This window comes from Eumetopias jubatus, unplaced genomic scaffold, assembly GCF_037043125.1.
Source record: "Eumetopias jubatus isolate StellerSeaLion01/CBP00866 unplaced genomic scaffold, mEumJub1_p1.0 scaffold_9, whole genome shotgun sequence".
Lineage (NCBI taxonomy): Eukaryota > Metazoa > Chordata > Mammalia > Carnivora > Otariidae > Eumetopias > Eumetopias jubatus.
In genome coordinates, this window is record NW_028274815.1 from 130,037,519 (window position 1) to 130,059,403 (window position 21,885).

The 21,885-nt window shown below is 54.1% G+C and overlaps 1 protein-coding gene across 3 annotated transcripts in view; it reads left to right on the top strand.

The window, feature by feature from the left end:
* The window catches only part of BCAS4 (breast carcinoma amplified sequence 4), a 55,602-nt gene that overhangs the window by 10,450 nt on the left and 23,267 nt on the right, over positions 1–21,885 (top strand). For 2 of the 3 annotated variants that reach the window (XM_028125247.1, XM_028125246.2), the window contains exons 2-4: positions 4,796–4,867; positions 14,247–14,348; positions 18,936–19,070. In XM_028125247.1, the coding sequence (XP_027981048.1) occupies positions 4,796–4,867; positions 14,247–14,348; positions 18,936–19,070 (309 nt within the window). The remainder of the gene's footprint in view (positions 1–4,795; positions 4,868–14,246; positions 14,349–18,935; positions 19,071–21,885) is intronic. The other variant, XM_028125248.1, reaches the window with a different exon arrangement.

Consider the following 21,885-nt stretch of genomic DNA (forward strand, 5'->3'; position numbering starts at 1 on the left):
TTTTTTTTTTCTTTTTTTTTTTAATTTTATTTATTTATTTGAGAGAGAGAGAGGGAGAAACAGCATGAGAGGGGGGAGGGTCAGAGGGAGAAGCAGGCTCCCCGCTGAGCCGGGAGCCCGATGCGGGACTCGATCCCAGGACTCCGGGATCATGACCTGAGCCGAAGGCAGTCGCTTAACTGACTGAGCCACCCAGGTGCCCTGTTTTTTTTTTCCAATTAAGCTATAATTCATGTAACAAAACATTTACCATTTTAAAGTATACAGTTCAGTGGGTTTTAGTACATTCACCATGTTGTGCAAACGTCACCATGACCTCGTTCCGGAGCATTTTCATCCCGCAAGAAAGGAACCCCATGACCATTAGCACTTCTTCCCTCATTCTCCCGCTTCCCATTACCCCCCAACCAGTGATCTGCTTTTCTGTCTCTGTGGATTTGCCTCTTCTGAACATTTCACCTAAAAGGAATCATGTGATACTTGGCCTTTTGTGTCTGGCTTTTTTTTTTTTTTTAAGATTTTATTTATTTATTTGAGAGAGAGCTCATGAGAGGGGGGAGGGTCAGAGGGAGAAGCAGACTCCCTGCTGAGCAGGGAGCCCGATGCGGGACCCGATCCAGGGACTTCAGGATCATGACCTGACCTGAGCCGAAGGCAGTCGCTTAACCAACTGAGCCACCCAGGCGCCCTGTGTCTGGCTTCTTTCACTCAGCTTCATGTTTTCGAGGATTATCCATGCTCTAACATGTATCAGGTCGACATTCCTTTTTATTGCCACATAATATTTCTTTTCTTTTTTTTTTTTAAGATTTTATTTATTTGTTTGACAGAGAGAGAGCACAAGCACAAACGGAGGGAGCAGCAGGCAGAGGCAGAGGGAGAAGCAGGCTCCCCACTGAGCAGGGAGCCCGATGCAGGGCTCGATCCCAGGACCCTGGGATCATGACCTGAGCTGAAGGCAGACACTTCACTGACTGAGCCACTCAGGTGCCCCTGCCACATAGTATTTCCATAGTGTGGACGCGGCACAATTTGTTTGTTCATTCATCACTTGATGGACCTTGAGTTGGTTCCACTTTTCGGCTCTCATGAATAATGCACACGTTTTTGTAAGAACATCGTGTTTCCAGTTCCCTGGGCTATGTTGCTGGGTCATAGGGTAACTGCGTTTCACCTTCTCAAAGAGTGCCAGACTGGGTTCCACAGCAGTGGCGCCGGGTCACACTGCCCCCAGCAGCATGCGAGGGTTCCAGGGTCTCCCAACACTCAGCTGCATTTGTCACCATCCAGTTTGCGGTTGTAGGGGCCCCAGTGGCCGTGAGCCCGGATGGCGGAAGATTTCCCGCCGACGAGGGCTTTGGTTTCGACAGAGGAGTAAGCAGAAGCAGGGGCCAGTGAGCAAGGACTGTGCCCGGTGCCAGGGTGGCGGCGAGGAGGGTGGACAGAAGCGGTGGGCTTCAGGCCATGGTCCGAAGGCGGCCCGGAGAGGATTTGCAAACACACTGGATGGGCCGGGCTGAGGAAGGAAGGTGCATCAAGGATGCTCCTAGGTGTGGGCGCCTGGGTGGCTCAGTCGGTTTAGCAGCTGCCTTCGGCTCAGGTCACGATCCCAGGACCCTGGGATCGAGCCCTGCATCGGGCTCCCTGCTCGGCAGAGAGCCTGCTTCTCCCTCTCCCTCTGCCTGCCTGCCACTCCCCCGCTTGTGCTCTCTCTCTCTCTCTCTCTCTCTCTCTTTCTCTGTGTCAAATAAATAAATAAAATCTTAAAAAAAAAAAAAAAAAGGATGCGCCCAGGTGTCTGGACTGAGCAACGGACAATGGGGTTTCCCCTTCCTGAATTGGAGAAGCCCATGGTGGAGGGTCTGTTTGTGGGGTTTTGGGTGCCTGTCACTGGTGGGCCGGGGCCAGCCCCGTTTTGGCTCTCTGGCATGCCCAGCTGGGAAGCTGGGATTGGCACTTGGGGAGATTGATGTAAGAAAGGAGATGCCATGATTCATGTGTGTTAAAAATGCCCACCGGCCAGCCGTGCTCTGAATGTCACTCCAGGAGAGCCATTTGCCTTCCCCTCGGAGGGGGACAGTTTATGCCCAGGGAGGTGCACAGGAGGGCAAGGGCATTCATTTTGCTGATGGGCTGGTGAACAAGGTGTGTGGGCTGCTGCCTGCAGGACTCTCATTTCTGAGGCCACTTAGGGGATTATCTTCAGAGAAAATTGTCCTGTGAATGATTTGTGGGCATGATGGGTTGGCTAATCCTGAGCTCCTTCCTGTTGGTTGGGAATGTCTCCGGGCTCGTTTCTCCTTAGCCGGCCAGTCAGCAAGTGCTTTCTCGGCTCTCTACTGCACTGGGGCCCTGCCCCAGGATGGGGGAGGAGGTGGGGGACGGAGACTGTAGCTGACAGGCAGCAATAAAGGGGACACATCCCCCCCCCCCAAAGAGCCTCTTCGTAGTTATAAACTTCAGCTCTTCAGAGTGCACAGGGTCAAATCTGGCTTCCGAGTTTATTAGCTGGCTGACCTTGAGCGAGTGACTTAAGCTCTCTGGCCCTCTGTTTCTCAATTCATAAAAAGGGGGAAATTATAGCCCCTACTATGTAGAGGTCTTGTGAGAATCAAATGAAATAATCCCTTTATTAGTGATTAGCCATTGTTTTTATTATCTAGGGAGAGAGATACATAAAGCAACCACCTATTATGCACCTACTCTGTGTCAGCCCTCTGTCCACTGATTTGACCGCATTCATTATGTGAGGTTAACCTTCTAACAACCTGCCAGACCGGTGTGGCGACACTGTCACAGGGGAGCCGACTGAAATTCAGACCCTTGAATGAAGGTCCCATGGTTGGCAAAAGAGAGGATGGGATTTGAACCTGGGACTGACTAGCCTCCTTCTTGAACCCGCCAGGGTAGGGGGAGATGTGCTGCTTCTGAGCAAAGAGCTTCAGGCCCCGCCGGGGAAGGAGGCGGCCTGTCCAGCTGGGGCGAGGGCATCCGTGTCCCTCTGCAGGTGTTGCCTTCCTCGGCCGGGTCTGGGGTCTGGGGTGTCTGCACCTGCACTCTGGGGGGGGGGGGGAGCCTCCCCCGCCCATCTGTGCCCTTCTCCCGCTTCATCCCCCACCTCTGCGAGCAGAAGGAAGCGACCAACCTTCCTGTCTTCCATCTCTCTGGCCTCTTGTCTCCTTCTCTCCTTAGCGCATTAAGGGCTTCTTTTCCTGTGATCTTTTTGGGGGGCGGAGAGAACTTCCTGTGTGTCTCTCAGTCCTCCCTCCGCTGTGGTCCCCTTCCTTGTCAAGCCTCCCCCGTGCAGGCACAGAAATAGTCCCAGCTGCGAGATGAAGGTTCCAGAGTTTAAAATTGCAACTCGGTACTATTTTTACTCCAGCCAGAAAGATTTTTTTTTTTTTTTTTGCACAGCCGTTGATTTTGTGGTGTTAGCAACGAGGGCATCACCCTCTGTCCCGGACAAGCAGGCAATAAGCGGAGGCATCAGGTATCGGGGCGCAGGTACCAGGCCTGCCCAGAAATGTCTGGTGTTGCCTCCCTGGAGCAGAACCGTCTGGCCTGGGGAAGCCCGAGCAAGTGGCTCATGTTCTCGGCAACTTTCTTGCTCGATGCCTGGTCATTACAGAAACAAAACCAAACCAAAAAGGGGTATTTTAGAAGTCATGCACACAGTACATACTTGAGAGGGGGGAGAAAAAGGTTCAAACTAGTTTTTGCACAAGTGATTTAAATGGGGTTGTAAACTGGCAGACCCTTGCACGGTCATGTTTGGCTTGGCCCGTGCTTGGCAGGACATGAGTCCATGCTACCATTTAAAAATTGGGACATTTTCCATAACATTACAATTTCTGGCTTCTCTTGAAAAATGGAAGGCTCTGGCAGCCCCGGGTCTGTGTTTACTGATGGCTGCTAGATGTTCTAGATTTGGGCAAGCACTTCTCAGATCGCCGCAAAGCCCCGGCAGCCTGCTTTACTCCTTGATGTCACTCATGACGTCACTGCCCAGCCCTGGTACCTCGAGGTTTGAACCCTTCAGATAACATAAAGCACTCGAGTCCCCCTTGTCAGACCCTGTTCCCCAATTCCTACTCCCCAGGGCCAAGGAAGCACCATTAATAGGTTGCCAGATAAACTACAGGATGCCCAGTTCAATTTGAATTTCAGATTGAGTGATCATTTAGTGTAAGTACATCCCCTAACTATTAGCAGTTTGGTCTGTATGGTTCCAGGCCTTTCTGGTAAACCACGTACGTCCTTCATGTGTTGGTACAAGGATGGGTTTCTATTTCTGCCTCTTCCGCATCTTGTGTTAACTCTCCGTGGTGTTTGTTAGGGGGTGTTTCTCACGGTTTGTAAGAGCTTTGAGGCTATGGACTCAAGCCCAGTGGGAATCCTGGCCCCACCACTTGCTAGCTGTGTGACCTCGAGCAGGTTTACCTCACCCCTGAGCCTCAGTTTCCTCATCCGAACAATGGGATGATAAGGATAGCTTTGTCCTGTTTCCTGCTAGTTTTCATTCATCTCCTCGCTTGTGAAATCTGCACGGAGTGGATGGGCCATGGTGGCTTTAACCAGGCCTCTGTCCACAGGCGTCAAGATCGTGGACAGCTTATCACGATTTTAAATGAGGCTAGGAGAGGTTTTGAAAAGGTAAAGGAGGTCTGAAGGGAACTGGGCAGATAATCCTAAGATTTAGTTTGCTTTAAAAAAAAAAACACAAAAAAAAACCAGTGAAGGGCGTTTGTCTCCCTGGAAACCACTTGCTAATCTCCAGGATATTGTCTCTTTTCAGGCGAAGGAGGTGGAGGAGACCATTGAGGGGATGCTCCTCAGGCTGGAAGAGTTCTGCAGCCTGACTGACATGGTGAGTGTCCGCCTGGGAGGCGTGGATTTAGGCCCAGGCCAGACTCCAGGCCCTTCCTGGAGTTTTCTGGGGAAGCCATTTTGGTGGTGATTTAGCAACCAGAAGGAATGGGGCAGCGGCCAGCAGTGAGGGGGAAACCACGCGCACACTCTCTCTCACACTCTCTCTCACACTGTCTCTCACTCTCTCTCTCTTTCTCTTTCTCTCTTGCGCGCGCGCTCACGCGCGCGCTTTCTCAACACCAAGGCTGCCTGAGGCGGCCATCTTGATAACGCCCATCCCCCCCCCATGGCTCTTATTCCACCGAGGAGCCCGGAGTGGGCCACCAGGTGGCACTCTCGGGCACCGATGCGGGGAGCCGTTCAGCGGGGATGCTAAGACTATATTTAACTTCCCTCGGCTCTGCGCGGTCCGCCAGGCAAACATGGAGACGGCCAGGAAATAGGCTTCAGGCCTGCAAGGCCTAGAGGAGCCTCTGGCCCGGGCTGTAGCCCGAGGCAGGGTTGGGCGTCAGATTCCTTGCCGAATCCTTTTGTTCTCTCAGCTTTTGCCTCCCACTCTGTTCTGTTGGATCAAATCCCTTTGGCTGGGTGAAGAAGATGGAAGATGGTGCCTTAGGCCCAAAAGATAAGGTCTCCACTCCAAATTCTGTAAAAAAAAAAAAAAAATCTCTTCTAGATCCTTGTGTCCCCAGGACTGTAGCCAGCCAGGTGTGGGGCCCTGAGGAGCCATGATAGAATTTTCTGGAAGCTCCCAGCAGCCTGGGTTTAAGGCTTCTGCCCGAAGACCCAAAGGGTAGAGCTCCATATTGTGATCAGGCCCTGCCTCTCCCTGGAGCAGAGGAAGCCCGCTGGACCCAGTGGGGTAGATTTGTGCCCCTGTGAAGCACGTGTCTGGAGAAGTGTTTGTGAGAGCCCCAGGGTAAAACACAAACAGCAGACTGGACGTTTGTTGAACACCTACTTGGTGCCAGACACGGTGTGAAGTGTGATGTCCGTATCACCCCATTTCTCCTTGAAGCAGCACAAAGCGATGGGCACCGTGTCATCCCCACTCATTCAACAGACCTACCTCGTGCCATCCGCTGGGGACACAACAGTGAACAAGACAGAAATGTCCCCAAGAGGACATGTATATGTTTTTCTCTTGAGAACCAATTTTCTAGTTTGGTTGTGGGTCCAGGTGGGAGCTGGGAATGAGACAGACTTTGAACAGCCCGGATAGTCCTTTCTTCATCACCAGCCATTGGGCACCTTCCCTGACTGGGCGCCATGGTGAGCCTGAGGGTGCAAAGAGAGTCAGCTTTGTCTCCGTTCCCCCTGCTGCGGGAGCCCAATGTGTGTGACCAGGGCTGTCATCCAGTGTTGAAGCACCAGCCTGAAGGTGTATTCAATGTGCAAAGGGAGACTGCAAAGGTTTTGAAGAGGGAGAGAGGGTCTGGAAGGAACTGGGCCCATGATCCTAAGTCTTCATTTGCTTAAAAAAAAAAAAAAATGAAGAGCAGAGGCGTTAAATTCTGCCTGGGAAATTGGGAAAGCTTTGCAGAACAGGTGGTGATTAATTTGGGGCTTGAAGAAGGAACAGAAATAATTCAGCCGCTGGGGAGGATGAGCGTCCAGACAGAGGCACCAACCCATGGGTATGGTGTGCTGGGCACAGTGTGGACCCTGGGGGCCCACAGGCAGGGGGCGGATTTGGAAGATGGGTGGACTGGTGACCCAGGGACACTCTGTTCTCAAGTTCAGCCATCCTCCTCCTTAAAAGGAGACCCATTATCTGCCTGAGGGGAGAGCTTGGGGCAGGAGTCAGCCTAGATCGGGGAGAGGTGCCCGGCCACCCTGCCTTAGAAATTGCCAAGGCTTCCCGGGGTGGGGAGCCTGTGTGTGTGTCACCTGGAGTCCAAGGGGTCAGGCAGTGCTGACAAGGCCCTCCCCGAACCAGAAGCCTGGCGATGCATTTATACAAAGATTTTAAGACTGAGATCACGCACATGACCCATGGACCCAGTCCCGCCTGCAGATATGTTGGATGTTTTTGGAAGGAAAAGAAAAAGGAATTTGCTGCTGACATTTATAGAATGTCATGCAAAAAAATCAGGATTTCTGGCTTCTTTTGGAAGAGCAAAGATCTGGCTCCCCTGGGGTGCATGGGCCCACCTGGCCAGCATCGGCCAGAGTGGTGTCGTGGTCACCCCACTGTGGACAGCGCGTGAGCTCTCCAGCGGTCGCCGTCCACTGCTCCTGTGGGGGCTCCCCGACTCCAGGGCCACCTGCCAGGTACATCCGTCACGTGCGCGTGTGTTTTATGGCAGAGTGTGTTTCTCTGTACTTTGGGCCCTACTGAAAGCAGGCAAATGAACCGAGACCAAGAGGGTCCTGTGTTTCAAGAAAGGGAACAGAGTGGGTTTCCCATGGGGGAGAAGACCATTTCATGAGTGTGTATGTAAATGAGAATGTGTCTGGTACGATGCTTTTGTGGCCCCTGCAACAGTGCTCAGTGCTGACGCCGTTTAGATTCTGGAAGTCCTCCTGCCCCAACAGCTGAGGCTCAGTTTACCTGGTGTGTCTGTGCACGTGGCACAGAGAGAGGCGTCCAGCTCTCAGCCTTGGCTTGGAACCTCCTTTTCTCGCTAGATCCAAGCTACGGATGAATGGGGACCTCTGGGGAGCAGGTGATGTCACACCATGGACACTGTCCCCTGGGTCCCTGCGTTGGCCTTTGGAAACACTGATCAAGTTAGAGGTCTGAGAGAGGCCAGGCTCCCTGGTACACAGTCCAGAGAGAAGCCGCTCCATTTCCGATCAAATCAGGCTGTGAGAAACGAGAGTCCGGCTTCCTGTCTGATGCATTAACTCCACGGCCAGCCTGTCCTTGATCGCTCTATGTGACTGGAATTCACGACCCTGCGCCTGCCTCCTGTTTAGACCTTAGATATAATGCTGGTAGCTGCCACTGTGAGCTCTGACTCTTCCTGCTGGGGGGCCTTGAGCACAGCATGTCCTCTCTCTGTACCTTTCTTTTCTCTTCTGTAAAATGGACCTAATGGTCCTGATTGTCTATGGCTGCATCAAACTACCCCAGAACGTAGAGGTGTGTGTTATGTGGGCCAGGGCAGGGCCCGGAGGGGACGGTTCATCTGAGCCGCGTGCCACCCACTGGGGCAGGGATGTCCAGGGTGGCTCCTTCTCCCCCTTGTCTGACGTCTGGGCTGGGAGCGCTGGGCGGCCGGGGACTGGTTGGTGTAACTTCTCCCCCATGCGGCCTCTCCTCGGGGCTGGCTTGGCTTCCGTAGCGTGGCGTCTGGCCTCCCGAAGCAAGCATTCCAACAGAGGGGAAGTAGAAGCCGCCAGGTCTCTGGAGGGTTGGGTATGGAAACTGACAGTGTCGCTTCTGTCATATGTTACCGGTCACCACAGTCTGCACACCCAGATCCAAGGGGAGAGGACACAGACCCCATGTGTCCATGGAAGGAATTTGTGGCCCTCTTTAATCTACTGCAAACGGTGTCCTTCTCCTAAGAGTTAGGGTGCAGACTTGATGAGGCGGGGAAGTGCTCGTTACGTCCTCTAGACTGAGCCCGATGAAAAGACCGACAGTAGCAAGTGTGGACAAGCGTGGAGCAACAGAAACACTTGTTCACGTGCTGGCGGAAATGCCAAATGGCACAGCTGCCTTTGGAAACAGTGTGGCAGGTTCTTACAGAGTCACACATGCACTGACCCTACACCCCAGCAATTGCAAAGTGAGGTAGTTACCCAAGAGAGATGAAAATGAGAGTCCACAAAGACCCGTACACAAATGTTCCGGAGCAGCTTCATTCACGATGCCCCAAACCAGAAGCAACCGGAATGCAAAAGAATAAAGTGCCCCGAACATCACGAGTGCCGTCAGACACAGATTGCACAGTGGTGGAAGCCGGATCGTGGTTCGCTCTGGGAGGGCGGTTGTGACCGGAGCCTTCTGGGCTGATGGGATGTTCTACGTGGTGGCTGGGGTGGTGTTGACGCAGATGTGGACACACGTACACATTCATCCAGCTGCCCACTTAAGGCCCGAGCCCTTCACCGTCTGTCATTTCCTACATTCAAATAAAAATGATTGCTTAGCAGGGTGCCGGCTCTGTAGGAGGTGACCCATGCATGGTGGCTCGTCATTATGAAAGCACCAGAAGGTCGTGACACCAGTAGGGATTTGTACGGCCTCCAGCTCAGTGCCCTCTGGAGTTTGGGCACCTTGTCCGAGCCCTCAGAACCCCACCCCTGGCAGGGAGCAGACTCTTACTTCGCTCACATGGATGGAGAAAATTCTTTGTTGGCCTTGGTCCAGCACTTGCATTTGGCATTGGTGTGTGTTCTTGGGTCAAGTGCATTTGGCTCTCCTTCCTGGAGGCCCTGAATCATCCGGGACAGCCGTCTTTGCTCAGTGATAACCCCCACATCCGCTACCCAGACTTCTGGGCTCTGGAGGCCAGCTCCGGGGAGGTGGGTGACCAGGCTGGGGAAGGGTCTGCCAGGTCCTCAGGCCAATAAAGCTGGCTGGGCATTCGTCCTGGCAGAGGCTCAGCCAGCACTGATTCTTCACTGACCTCTCTTTGCCCAGATGCGTGCGACGTGATGGTGTGAAGTGGGTGTGAGGAAAGAAATGTGTTGCTTTCCTTTGACTTCCCTGTAAGAAGAGAATTGCCCAGGGCTGCCACGGATGCCATGCTGGGGAGACTCTAGGGAGTAGTAGGGACTATGGTTAACCAACGGGGGCAGCGGTACCCAGCTCCAGCCGATTGCTGTCACAGGGGACACGGACTCAGGGCGGCCAGGTCCTCTGCTTTTTCACAAGAAGCTAGAAATCTGGGCTTCTCAGGGAAATATCCTTCGTTTCAGATCGTGGCACCTGGTGTGGGTGTGCTTTGGTTTTTATTCAGACGTGACGCAGGCTGACTCTGCAAGGCCTGGCAGAACACGCGTGCAGACCTCTGGTGTCACCGGTGACCTCAGACCAACCTGGATAGGAACCTTCCATCTGCCACTTGGTAGCCTTGTGACCTTGGGCCGGCTCCATTTCGTTTTCCTGTCCTTGCGCATTGTCCTCAGCCACGAGAGGTTGAAGATAAAATGGTTTCTGATTCACAGGGCCCGTTCTCAGCGTGGGGCGAAGGTTCGTGGGGTGCTGGCCTTGTGCCCCGCCCACCCTTATTTTCTGCCTTCCAGTTCCCAGCTCATGGGGAACCACCAAAAGGTTTGGGGGCCTTCTCAGACCCCCAGGATTACTCTCTACCTCCCCCCCACGCACGTGCAGCCTGCCATCCGGGCAACTATAGCTAGCTTCCCATGGCCCGCAACTCCAGTAAGTGGAGAGGAGTCTTCAGAGAGGGGCCTTCTTGCCCCGCCCCAGATGCTCTCTTCCTTGGTGTCCTTCGGAGCTAGAGGAAGGGAAGGGCGTGCTCCATGACTCTCGTCTCTGCGGCCTTCCCTTCTCTCCGATGTGTGGGTCACTAGGACCAGGGCCTCCTGATTTTCTTTGTTCTGACCCTATTCGTTTTTTTATTTTTTTACTTTTTTTAGTTTTTTTACATCATTAGTTTTTTGTTTGTTTTTGTTTGTTTAAAGATTTTATTTATTTATTTACTTATTTATTTTTAATAATTTTTTATTGTTAACCTATTCGTTTTTGTTTTTTTTTTTAAATTAGCAGAGAGAAAAGATTTGCGTTTGATCCACTGTGTTCCGACCCTGCTGTGAGTTATCTGCTCTTCGTTGAGTCACGGAACCTTGGTGATTTCTCCAGTTTAGCCTTGTTGGGGGGAGGGGATGGGTATGTCTCTAGAGGTTTGGCCTTGGGGGAAGAAAGGGAAAATATCGAGGGCTTTTTCCTGAGGGGGGGGTCGCCGCAAAAATGCAGGTGCCTACCGGAGCCAGGCAGGATCTGGACCTGAGTGAAGGGGGCGGGGGGGGGGGGGGGGTGAGGCATTAGGGAAGGGTGGTGACTGTGTCACCAGGGGGCTCATGCCCCACCTGGAGGCTGCAGCCCCTGCTCAGCCCAGCCTACCGCGCGCCAGGGAGGCTTAGGCCCAGTGTTGCCCGAGGGGCTGACTTTTAAGACACCTTGTAAAGCCCTACTTAATCACTTGAGTATTTTAAAGCCATGTTTATATGTGTTGTTTTGCAATAGTTTTAGATTTACAGGAAGAGGGCAAGGACGGTACAGAGGGTTCCCCCACGCCCCTCAGCCGGTGTCCCCCCGGGGCGAGCGTCTGCCGTGGCCACAGTACCTTCGCCGGAACTGAGAAGCCAGCCCGGTGTGTTGCTCACTAAGCTCCACATTTGATTCTCCTTTCGCGGGCTCCCTACTAATGTCCTCTTTCTGGGCCAAGGTCCCACGGTGCATTCGGTTGTCCCGTCCACTTGGTCTTCTCCTCTGTGACGTTTTAGTCTTTCCTGGCTTTTCGTGACCTTGGCAGTTTTGCGGAGCTCTGGTCAGGTATTTTGTAGGGGGTCCCGCCGCTTGGGTTTGTCTGATGGTTTTCTGGTGGTGGGACGGGGGGTGGCGGTTTCTGGAGAGAATCCACAGAGGTGGCATCATGTCAGGGGCACTTGGCTCCCATGGTCCCCTTCCTGTAGATTGTGTCCTGTCATCTCTTCCCGAGGGACTCTCATGGATTGCTCTTGTCCTTCGAGTTACGATCCCGTATCGCCTTACGCATTCTGTTGTCCAGATTATTCCTGCTACGGCCATTTGGCTCTTTCCGGCTGGCCTCTGTGTAAACACTCCCTTACAGAGCGCTTGGCTGGCCCCATCGCTGGAGCAGGCAACTCTCAGTCTCAGGGTCGTGAGTTCGAGCCCCACGCTGGGCATAGAGATTACCTAAGGGAAAAAAAATGTTTAAAAACAAACAACCAACAAACACTCCCTTATGTTCTGGACCTAGAAGATTCTCCAGGGGCTTGTTTTCCCTGCCCCACCTCTAGAATCAGCCATTCTCCTAAGAACCTTGCTTGAATCTTAAAGTTGGAAATTAAGTCACATTAAAAAACTCAAGACACTTTGCGAACCACACGAGGTGCATGTGCGGGCCCCATCCAGTGAGAGGTGGTCTTGTTTAACCCCCAAAGCATTCTTTCAAGAGAAGTACTGTATGGTCCCCATCTTATAGACGAGGAAACCGAGGCACGGGGAGGTCAGGGCAGAGACGGAGGCCAGGCAGCACGATGCCAGATGCCACCCTCTCAGGACCTGTCTGTGCCCTTGTGGGGCCAGGGTGTGAGACAAGAGTGTACCCAGGACAGTGACTTGGAGCCAGGTGCCCAGAGAGATGGCAGCACCGTGACCAGGGAGGGGGACCAGGAGGAAAGAGTTTGGTTTTGGACACTCAGGGAATGGGGTCGCTTCTGAGACCCAGGGCACACCCTGAAGGACAATGGGAGCAGAATTCCAGGAGAACCACCAGAAGCCTCATGTATTAGGCAGAAAAAGGAGGAAAAACAGATAGTTTTGCAGGCATTTTTGAAATTAAAATTTTGTGCTGAGTTGTCACTGCGTTAGTTATCTATTGTTGGTTAACACACTGTCCCAAAACTTTCGGTCCTCACTACTTGGCAGCGCCTGTGGGTCAGGCGTCCGTGCGGCCGCGCTGGGTGGTCCCTGTGGTTCCCCCGGCAAGGTGTTGCTTCAGCTGGGGCAGGACCGCATCCAGCGAAGCCAGCCGTTGTGTGCCTCAGTTCCTCTGTCCCTAGCGGGCCTCTCTGCCATGGCCATGGGCTGGTGATGGAGAGGCCCAGTGAGAAAGAAGATGGGGGGGGAGAGGGAGCGAGCATGAGCGGGGGGCGGAGAGAGAGAGAGAGAGAGAGAGAGAGAGAGAGAGAGAGAAGGCCAGCAAGCTGGGGGGACAGTCCTCTGGAACCCTGTCTCCAGACTGACTGCTCTCCTTTTGGCTGAGTTGTCTCTGTTAGAAGCAAATCGCCAGGGCCGGTTCAAGTCCAGGGGAGGGGATCCCACAGCAGGCATGAATACAGTGGGTATGAATACAGCAGGTGTGAATACAGCAGGTGTGAATACCAGGCATAGAGATTACCTAAGGAAAAAAAAATGTTTAAAAACAAACAACCAACAAACACTCCCTTACTCCCTCCAAAGCATTCTTTCAAGAGAAGTACTGTATGGTCCCCATCTTATAGACGAGGAAACCGAGGCGCGGGGAGGTCAGGGCAGAGACGGAGGCCAGGCAGCATGATGCCAGATGCCACCCTCTCAGGACCTGTCTGTGCCCTTGTGGGGCCAGGGCGTGAGACAAGAGTGTACCCAGGACAGTGACTTGGAGCCAGGTGCCCAGGGAGAGTGGACCACCACCAGGAGGCAGTGGTCACTGGGGACCATGTCAGGAGCTGTGCCAAACACTTCTGCCAGACATTCCTCACCTGCATGCCAAGGAAGCAAGAAGCAAAGGCAGGCTCAGAGGAGTGCGGTGACTTGCCCAAGGTCACACAGCTCACAGTGGGTAGACCCGAACTCAGACACCAGGCTGAGCCCTGCGCCCAGCTCCTGGTGTTCCCACTGGTGTTCTGTGACTGTCCCCACACCCCCACTCCAGCATGGCTTTGGAGCTTAGCTGAAAACACAGATTCCCAGCCGACCCCAGACATAGAGGGGCCTGGGAATCAGCATTGGAAAGGTCTCCCTCGGGGGGTCCCGATGCTCCCTAGCATCTGAGAGCAACATTCGCCGCCTCTCTGCACCGTAAGGAGATGCTAACGTGGAGATGGAATCTCTGTCTCCCACACACCGAGGGCTTAGGCTTGGTCCTTTGGCTCTTAAAGAAAATCGAGGCATAGACGTCCGATTTCAGTGCCCAAGGGAAGGATGTGGCTTCATAAAGGTCATAGCCACTTTTGGAGCCCTTCCAAGCAGAAGCAGTGGAAACTTAAAAGAGATGCTGTGTGGGGGGGATGCTTAGCCCAGTGTCGACAGAGAAGGGCGCGCTCGGATACAGGAAAGCTGTGGTTTTCATTCACATTATTAATGAATGTTAGTAATTATTAACGACTTATTAGTATCATTAATTTCAGGGCAGTGAAAACTTACCTCAGCTTGGGTTTAGAGAGGAGGTTTTGATTTCTTTCCATTTGCTCCAGTTGAGCGGTTTGGAAAATGGGGCTCTTTCGTTTGGGACTGGTGTTGTCAGGTGTTTGTGGGGGAAACAATCGGCGGTTCAGTAAGTAACACCTGAGTAGGTCTGGGGCCCGAGAGGCGGTGGGCTATCCCTGTGCAGGATGCCGCTCGGCCTCTTGGCTCTCCGCGAGTTCTCTGCAGACCCTGGGCGACCCGAGAGGCCAGCCGAAGCCTGGGGTACCAGGGCAGAGAGCCTGATGAGCTGTTTTGTTTCTTGCAGATCAGGAGCGACACTTCACAGATCTTGGAGGAAAGCATCCCGCTCCTTCAGGCCAAAGTGACAGAAATGCGTGGCATCTATGCCAAAGTGGACCAGCTAGAGGTGTGTCCGGGATCGTGAGCTTTCTTTGCGAGATCCGTGGGCTTGTTCTGGGTCTTTCATCCTCTCTTCTGAAATGCCAGTCTGGTCTCAAGCACATCAGGCGTTAGACCCAGTGCAGGGGGTTGGTGGCCAAAGAGGGGCTGCGCTTACATGGTATTTTATTTTATTATTTTTTTAAGATTCTATTTATTTATTTGGCAGAGAGATAGAGAGCACAAGTAGGCAGAGAGGCAGGCAGAGGGAGAGGGAGAAGCAGGCTCCCCACTGAGCAGGGAGCCTGATGCGGGGGCTCGATCCCAGGACCCTGGTATTATGACCTGAGCCGAAGGCAGCCACTTAACCGACCGAGCCACCCAGGCGCCCCTTACGTGGTATTTTTAAAAATATGACAAACACGAATTTATATAAAGTACCCCACTTAAAAATTAGGGTACTTTTTTTTTTTATAAGAATCTGACTTTTAAGCTGCTTTTGGAAATTCAGAAGCTTTAACAGCACTTAGCCCACATTTCTTTAAATACTTTAATCCCAAGGTTTATTTCTCAAGGTATAAATACATGAAGTATACACATCGTAAGTGTATGGCTCAGTGAATTTTTACACACATCAACTCCCATATGAGGATGACCCAAATTGAGAAGTAGAACATTTCCAAGCCCTGGGCTGTGTTTTTGTAGAGCCAATGGCAGCTGCCCCCCAGATGGGGCCCATGTCCTGCAGCTTACCACAATCCCCACCATGCCCTGTTGCCTCATTGTTGACTTACTTCACCCACATCTTACTTGTGGGGGCCCCAGGCTAAGCCCAGGGTATCTCATTTTTGTCCTTGTTGCACTACAATGTCGACACCTCACTGTCCCATCTCCCACAGGAGGAGCATAAACTCAAGGAGGGAAGCCACTTTCCCGGGGTCCCACCACTCATGCCTCGAAGCTGGGACTTCGGCTGGCATCTGCTGGAGCCCAAGCTCTTCATCGTTTCTGGGGCCCTCAGCCTGGGGTCCTGGCTCCTTACACAGTGAAGAGCCCGGGAGGCTGGGAGGAGCTTGCCATTTAATCGCGGTTGCCTGGACAGAGGGGATGTGAGCCCCTCCGAGCCGTGGAGGAAAGGAGCGTGGCAGTCCACACTGGAGTAGGCAGAGAGTTAACATTCTTGTCAGGAGAGAATGAGGCAGGAGTATAATTAAAACTTTGCCCTTGGAATAGCTGATTCATTTGAATTTTATTCCACACGTTTGACAGAGGAAAGAAAATGTGAGGATTTGAAGCCCCGGTTCTCGCCTCGTTGAGTTGGCCCAGCCCTTCCCGTGGCAGTCAGTCTGCTAATGCTGAGGGCCTACTGTGTGCCGCTGCGGGGCTCTCACAGTGAGAGAGACCGGGGCTGTCCGTGGCCGTGTTCCAGCCGGAGAGACCCGGCCACAAAGCATTCCTATAACCGTAACAAATAGGCACAGACTTAGGGGCTTAACACAACACGGATCTGTATCTTACAACCCTCCTGAGGTTGGAAGTCCAAGATGTGTCTTACAGGCTAACATTGAGCTGTCAGCAGGGCTGGTTCCTTCGGGAGGCTCTGGGGAGCCTCTGGGTCCGGGCCTTGTCCACTTTCCAGAGGCTGCCTGCATTCCTCGGCTCATGGCTGCCACCCCACGCGTAGCTTCTTCCGGACTCTCTTTTACTCTGCCCCTCCTGCTTCCCTCTGACAAGGACCCTGTGATGACATGGGGCCCACCTGGATAATCCATTTCAGGATCTTTAATCCCATCCTCAAAGTCCCTCTGGCCCTAGAAGGTAATACGTTCATAGGTTCTGGGAGTGAGGACATGGACCTCTGTGGGGGCACATTTAGGTGCTCGGTGAGGACCACTACTCTTCTGGTCGTTGCTGCCACAGGCCGAGAGGTGAGTCTGGCCGGGATGGCTGCTCGCCGCTCTGCCCAGCTGGCTGTGGACCCCGGGCCCTTCCAGGGAGCTCAGGACCACCCTCAGGTCAGTGCCACCTGCCAGGAGGGGCTTGGGGACCACAGGGTGACCACTCGGGCAGGCACTTGGGCCTTTCTCAGTTTTAGTATTAAAAACGAATCCATACAGGGCAGCTGCTATGAGCCAGGGACTCGAAGTGCTTTCCTGATAAGAAGGCGCTCCACCCGCCACAGCCCCGGGAGGAAGGTCCCGCTTTGGGTCCCCTTTGGCAGAGGAAGCAGGGAGGCACGGAGAGGTGAGGTGACTTGCCCACGGCCACACAGCTGGGTGGTGGTAGAGCTGGGGTGGCGGACGTCTGCTCCTGACCGCTCCTCAGTGCCCAGTGTTGGCTCTCCTGCCTGGACAGCGCCCTGGTCTGAAGTGGGGGGCCTTTTGCCAGAAGTGTTCACACCCGTCAGTACTTACCAGTATGTTTGGGAACAAGGGGGCTCTCCTCTCTCCTCCCTGTCTTCCTTCCCTCCCTCCTGGGTAATAAAAGTCGCACAGTTTCATCGTAGAAAAGATGAGGTAGGTAGGAGTCCCCCCTACTCCCAAGGCGCGGCCACCAGCGCGACAGAGGAGGTGGCCCTCCCGCTGTCCCCCCAGCAGACTGGTGCTAGCGCGGGGAGGGCGGAGACCGTGGGACCCTCTGCTGCATTTCACAAGCAGATGTGCCTCTGCTGGGGGGCAGCTCCCTGGCCCCGTGGCCTCTTGTCTCCCGTCCCCCCAAATCTCGTGTGGCTCATTGGACCTTTCAGCTCTGCCCCTGCCAGAATCCTGGGGCGGCAGCGGTGCAACCGCATCTTTTTGCTCGGGCTGCACTCGTTCGCATGCTCGCGTCCGCGCCCTCCATCCAGCGGAGCCCCTGCGGGCCGGCCGGGCTCTGCTGTTGGCTTCGTGACCACCACGGACTCCGCACCTCATCTTTTAGGACCTACATTCTGGAGGCAGACGGATTGTGAATAAGCAGACGGGAGGTTCGGAGGCTGAGGAGGGCTAAAGAAGACAGGGAAACCGGGGGTCGCCACAGTGCCGGGGGCTGTGGTCGACGAGGCAGTGAGGGAAGGCCTGTCTGTGGAGGGCCTGAGAGATGGGCAGCGTGCACCCCGTCAAGGACAGAGCAGGACCCGGCCTGGAGAGAGCAGGGGGAAGGGCCCTGTGGTGAGTGGGGCCTGCGTTTTCAGGGAACCCAAGGGAGGCCGGTGTGGGAGGATGAGAGGGCAGGGCTGGGGATGGTGGGCTCCTTGTAGGGCCTCGGCGGGGGTGGGGGTGGCCATGAGCTTCCTTCTAGTGAAGGGAGGCTCCCTCGTAGGGCGCAGCCCTGAGATGTCCTCCTTCCTCTTCCTGGTGAGAGAAGCTCTCTTCCAGTCCACTGTGGGAACAAGGCAGGTCCACAGAGGTGAGGCTTTTGTGATATGGCTCTGGCGTCGCCACCTTCAGTGGCCTTAGCCATGTACGCATGCAACATACAAACACGTTCACACACGTGACCATGCGCACACACTTAAATACATGCGCACGCAGACACACACGAACACACGCATGAACACGTACATGCATGAACACAGGCACTCACGTGTGCTCACTGTAGGAGAAGGCATGAAGAGATACCGCAAAAAGGAGGCAGATGGGTGGGCTGAATTTTTCTGGGCCTACACAGTGTTATTTTTTTTTAATTGTGAATGTATTGCTAACATTGATAAAAACCGGAGACTTTTCATAACATCTACAGGTTGGTTTGTTTTTTTTTTTTCAAAATGATACCTGACATTTATCGATGTCGATATGTGCTAAGCACTTAACTGCTTAGCGAGGTTGGTATTATTTGCATTCAGTATAGTAGTATCATCATTATTATCATCTAATGGGTAAGAAAATTGAGGCTTGTGGAAATTAAGTAAGTTGCCAGAAAGCACACAACTAGTAAGTGACGGAACCTGGATTCTAATCCACAGAGTCTGAGACCCCAGAGTATTCTCTCCCTCTCCTCTCTCTCTCTCTCTCTCTCTCTCTCTCTCTCTCTCTCTCTCTCTCTCTTTTTTTGCACCTGGGAATTTTGTATCAGAGGCCTGGAGCGGAGTGGCCCCCGTAGGCTTGGACCCAGCTTTCTGGGCCATCCTGGCCTCCACTCAGCCCTCCTTCACCTGCTGGTCACCTGCCTGCCCCTTAGCAGCCTCTGAGTTTGAGACTCTCCGCTATCCCCGTCAACCATGAAAGTGAGCATTTTGGCAATTTCTAAAGAGCTCATTTTTAATAAAGAAGGCTCTGCAGTCTGATGGATATGCACCTGACTCCTCTCACGGCCACTTGCTGGCTGAATGACTTTGGTCAGGCGACTCGACCCCTCTGAGCCTCAGTGTCCCTCCTCTGTAAAATAGAGGCTAAAACTAGGGTCCCCATGGGGAGAAGGTGAGAGGACACGGGAGACATCTGGCCAGGCCCCCTGGGGAGCCATTACTGTTACGGTCAGGGTGTCTGAGGATGTCCCTGCTGAGCAGGCCCCGTGTGACCTCCCTGGGAGCACACACCGAGGCCAACCCCTCTCCGCAGGCTGGAGCAGCGCAGCCAGGACTGTGCTCCAGTCCAGGGCAGATGTGGCATCCCCGGCTCTCCCTTCTCTCCGCCAGGCCTTCGTCAAGATGGTTGGGCACCACGTCTCCTTCCTGGAGGCCCACGTGCTTCAGGCCGAGCGGGACCACGGGGCCTTCCCGCAGGCTCTGCGGAGGTGGCTGGGCTCCGCGGGGCTTCCCTCCTTCAGGAATGTGAGTATCTCCCCACCGCCTGCCTCCTCCCAGACCCCAGAGTGGGGAGAGGGGCTCAGGAAGTGAGAGTTCAAAGGGCATGTCTCACTTCCACAGACAGGAAATGGCGTCTGGCTGGCCGGCTGAGGGACTGCTGGCCCAGGGGGGCTGGAGTGTCTCCGTCCCTCCCTTGGGCGCCTCTTCTTGCCCTGAGCTTTGAGCTTCAGTGCTGTGACCGCCTGCTTATTCATCCACCATTTATTGAGTGCCTGCTGCATGCTGAGCACTATGGTCCTTCCGGGGTTACCGCAGTGAGCAGGGACAGCCACTGCCCTCCTGTCCTGTCCCTATACCACCTAAGGACGTGCTCAGGGCGACATTCAGAACTCAGGGTGGGTCCTCCTTCTGAAGGCACACGTCAGCCTCCAGCCGACCGGAGGGGCTGGGGAGGGTGCAGGGCCAGCCTGCACGTGGCCCTTTTTAACTTGCAAAGGCCTCTTCCCTCCACATCGCTGCTTCCCTGGGATCCTCCCTACAACCCCAAAGAAACCATCATTGTATCCGTTTTGCTGATGGGAAGACTGAGGCCAGACTGATTCTGCAGTGGAGACCTTCAATGTTTAAGGCACATCTGTCTTTGCTGCTTGTTATCTGCTGGTCCCCTAGCCCAGGGGACACTGGGCAATGTCGAGATATTTTGGTTGTGCGCTGGATGTGAGGGGGGCTGTTGGCATCTAGTGGGTAGAGACCAGGGGTGATGGGGCCCCTCGGTGGCTCAAGTCAGTTAAGCGTCTGCCTTCAGCTCAGGCCATGATCTCAGGGTCCCGGGATCCAGTCCTGCGTCTGGCTCCCTGCTCAGCAGGGAGTCTGCTTCTCCCTATATGCACACTCTCACTCTCTCTCAAATCAATCAATCAATCAATCAATCAATCAGTCTTTTTAAAAAAAGAAAGCAGGGGTGCTGTTACACACTCTGCAATGTACAGGACAGCCCCCCACGACAGAGGATTCTTTAGCTCTGCACACGAGTCGTTCCGAGGCTGAGAGGCCCCGCCCAAGGCTGCGTTCGGTCATTTAACAGTGGTTCCTGTCAGGTCTGTTGCCAAGCGCTCCGTCTGCTGGTTTCTGTGGTACCTTGTTCTCACACCAATCTCTGGAGGAAGGATCTTTATCATCGCCCCCACTTTACAGATGGGGAGACTGAGGCTCTGGGAGGTAAAGGGACTTGTGGGAGGCCACACAGCCTGGTGTGATAAGGCAGGGTTGGACCCTTCACAGCTTAGCCGGCTGCCCTGTCCTGCCCCTCAGCAGGGTCTCTCATTGTTCTTGGGGTCTGCCTGGGGTCCCCCCTCTGCTCCTCCAACCCTCTGCCTGCCCGCGCATCTCCACTTGGTTGACTGTGTTCCAGGCGCTACACCAGGCACTTGGTGTGTGTGGACTCATTTACCTTTCCCAGCAGTCATGTGTGCTGGGCATCAGCATGATTCCTATTTGGTAGGAGACGCAATGGAAGTTTGGAAGGTTTCGGTGGTTGTGGTCTTGCAGCCCACGGACAGCATTTAGCTGGTGAACTCGTTCTATTTGGTCAGGCAATGTTATTTCAACGGTGTGACTTGGGATGCCTGACTGGGCTTCCCTGTCCAGTCCCTGCCAGGACCCCGTTGCTCCGTCTTGTCTTACACCTGCCCGAGGCATGTGCTGCTCACTTACCTGCCACCTGGTGAGTCCCTTGCCCAAGGCCAGTAACAGCTAGACAGTGGCCTTACACATCTCATGGTCTCGAAACTTCTATTGATCCTTCAGAACCGAAGTTAATGCCGCCGCCTCTGAGAAGCCCTCGGGGATCGCCCCATCTCCGGACAAATGCAATCTCTCTGCCTTCCAACAATGATGAAGTCAGGAGCTGCTTCTCTGTCCTCCTCTCCCTTGAGCTATGGTGACCGTTCCTTGGTAAACAGGAAACCCTCCCCCCTCCCCCCACCACCAGTCACACAGTGCTGATGGTTTAGAAGCACATCGGGAGGAAAATCAGAGGACCTTGGCTGCCCATGGCCTCCAGCAGGTCTCCTAACACGGGGGCCTGTTGGGCCCTTGGTCTTTGCACTTTCCAATCTTTTTCTGCGATCTGCAGTTGCCCCCATGTGGTTGGCACTAGTGTCCCCATTTAGAGGCAGAGACTACTAAAGCTGAGAGACAGAGAGATGTATCTGAGCTCAGTGCTGGGTTTGGAACTCAGGCCTGCAGGCCTCTGAAACTGGGGTTCCAGTTTCAGTGCTGGGTTTGGAACTCAGGCCTGCAGGCCTCTGAAACTGGGGTTCCCCTGCCCACTCCTGGAGCGGGATCCCACATGGGTGTGGCTGGGCATGCTGGGACCTGCACTCTCTCATTTCTACCAGACTGCAGGAGGTAGGGCCCCCCCCAGGCCCACCTGTGGTGACTTGTTCCAGGAAGTGCATTCCAGCCAGGGGTGGTGAGTCATTCAGCAACCCAGCATGTTAAACTTGGCCCCAGGAGGGCTTTGTCTGGGGCAAGTGGTGCCCGTCAGTGTGTGCACGCGCGTGTGTGCAGACCCAAAGATGTCCAGGGCTGTACCTGCACTGAGGGTGTGAGCTGGAGGAGCCCTTCTAGAATAATGATCGTCACAGCTTGTGGTGGGGCCCTGACTCTGCAGGCACCAGACATCCCCACCCTGTGAGGTAGGTCCAGTCATTGTCCTGATTTTACAGAGGAGGAAACTGAGGCACCACAGAGTCGAATTGCTTGTCTACCCAAAAAATCGTGAAGCCGGGATTCAGATCTGTGAGTGAGGCCTGGGTTCAGGGCCGGTAACTGCACC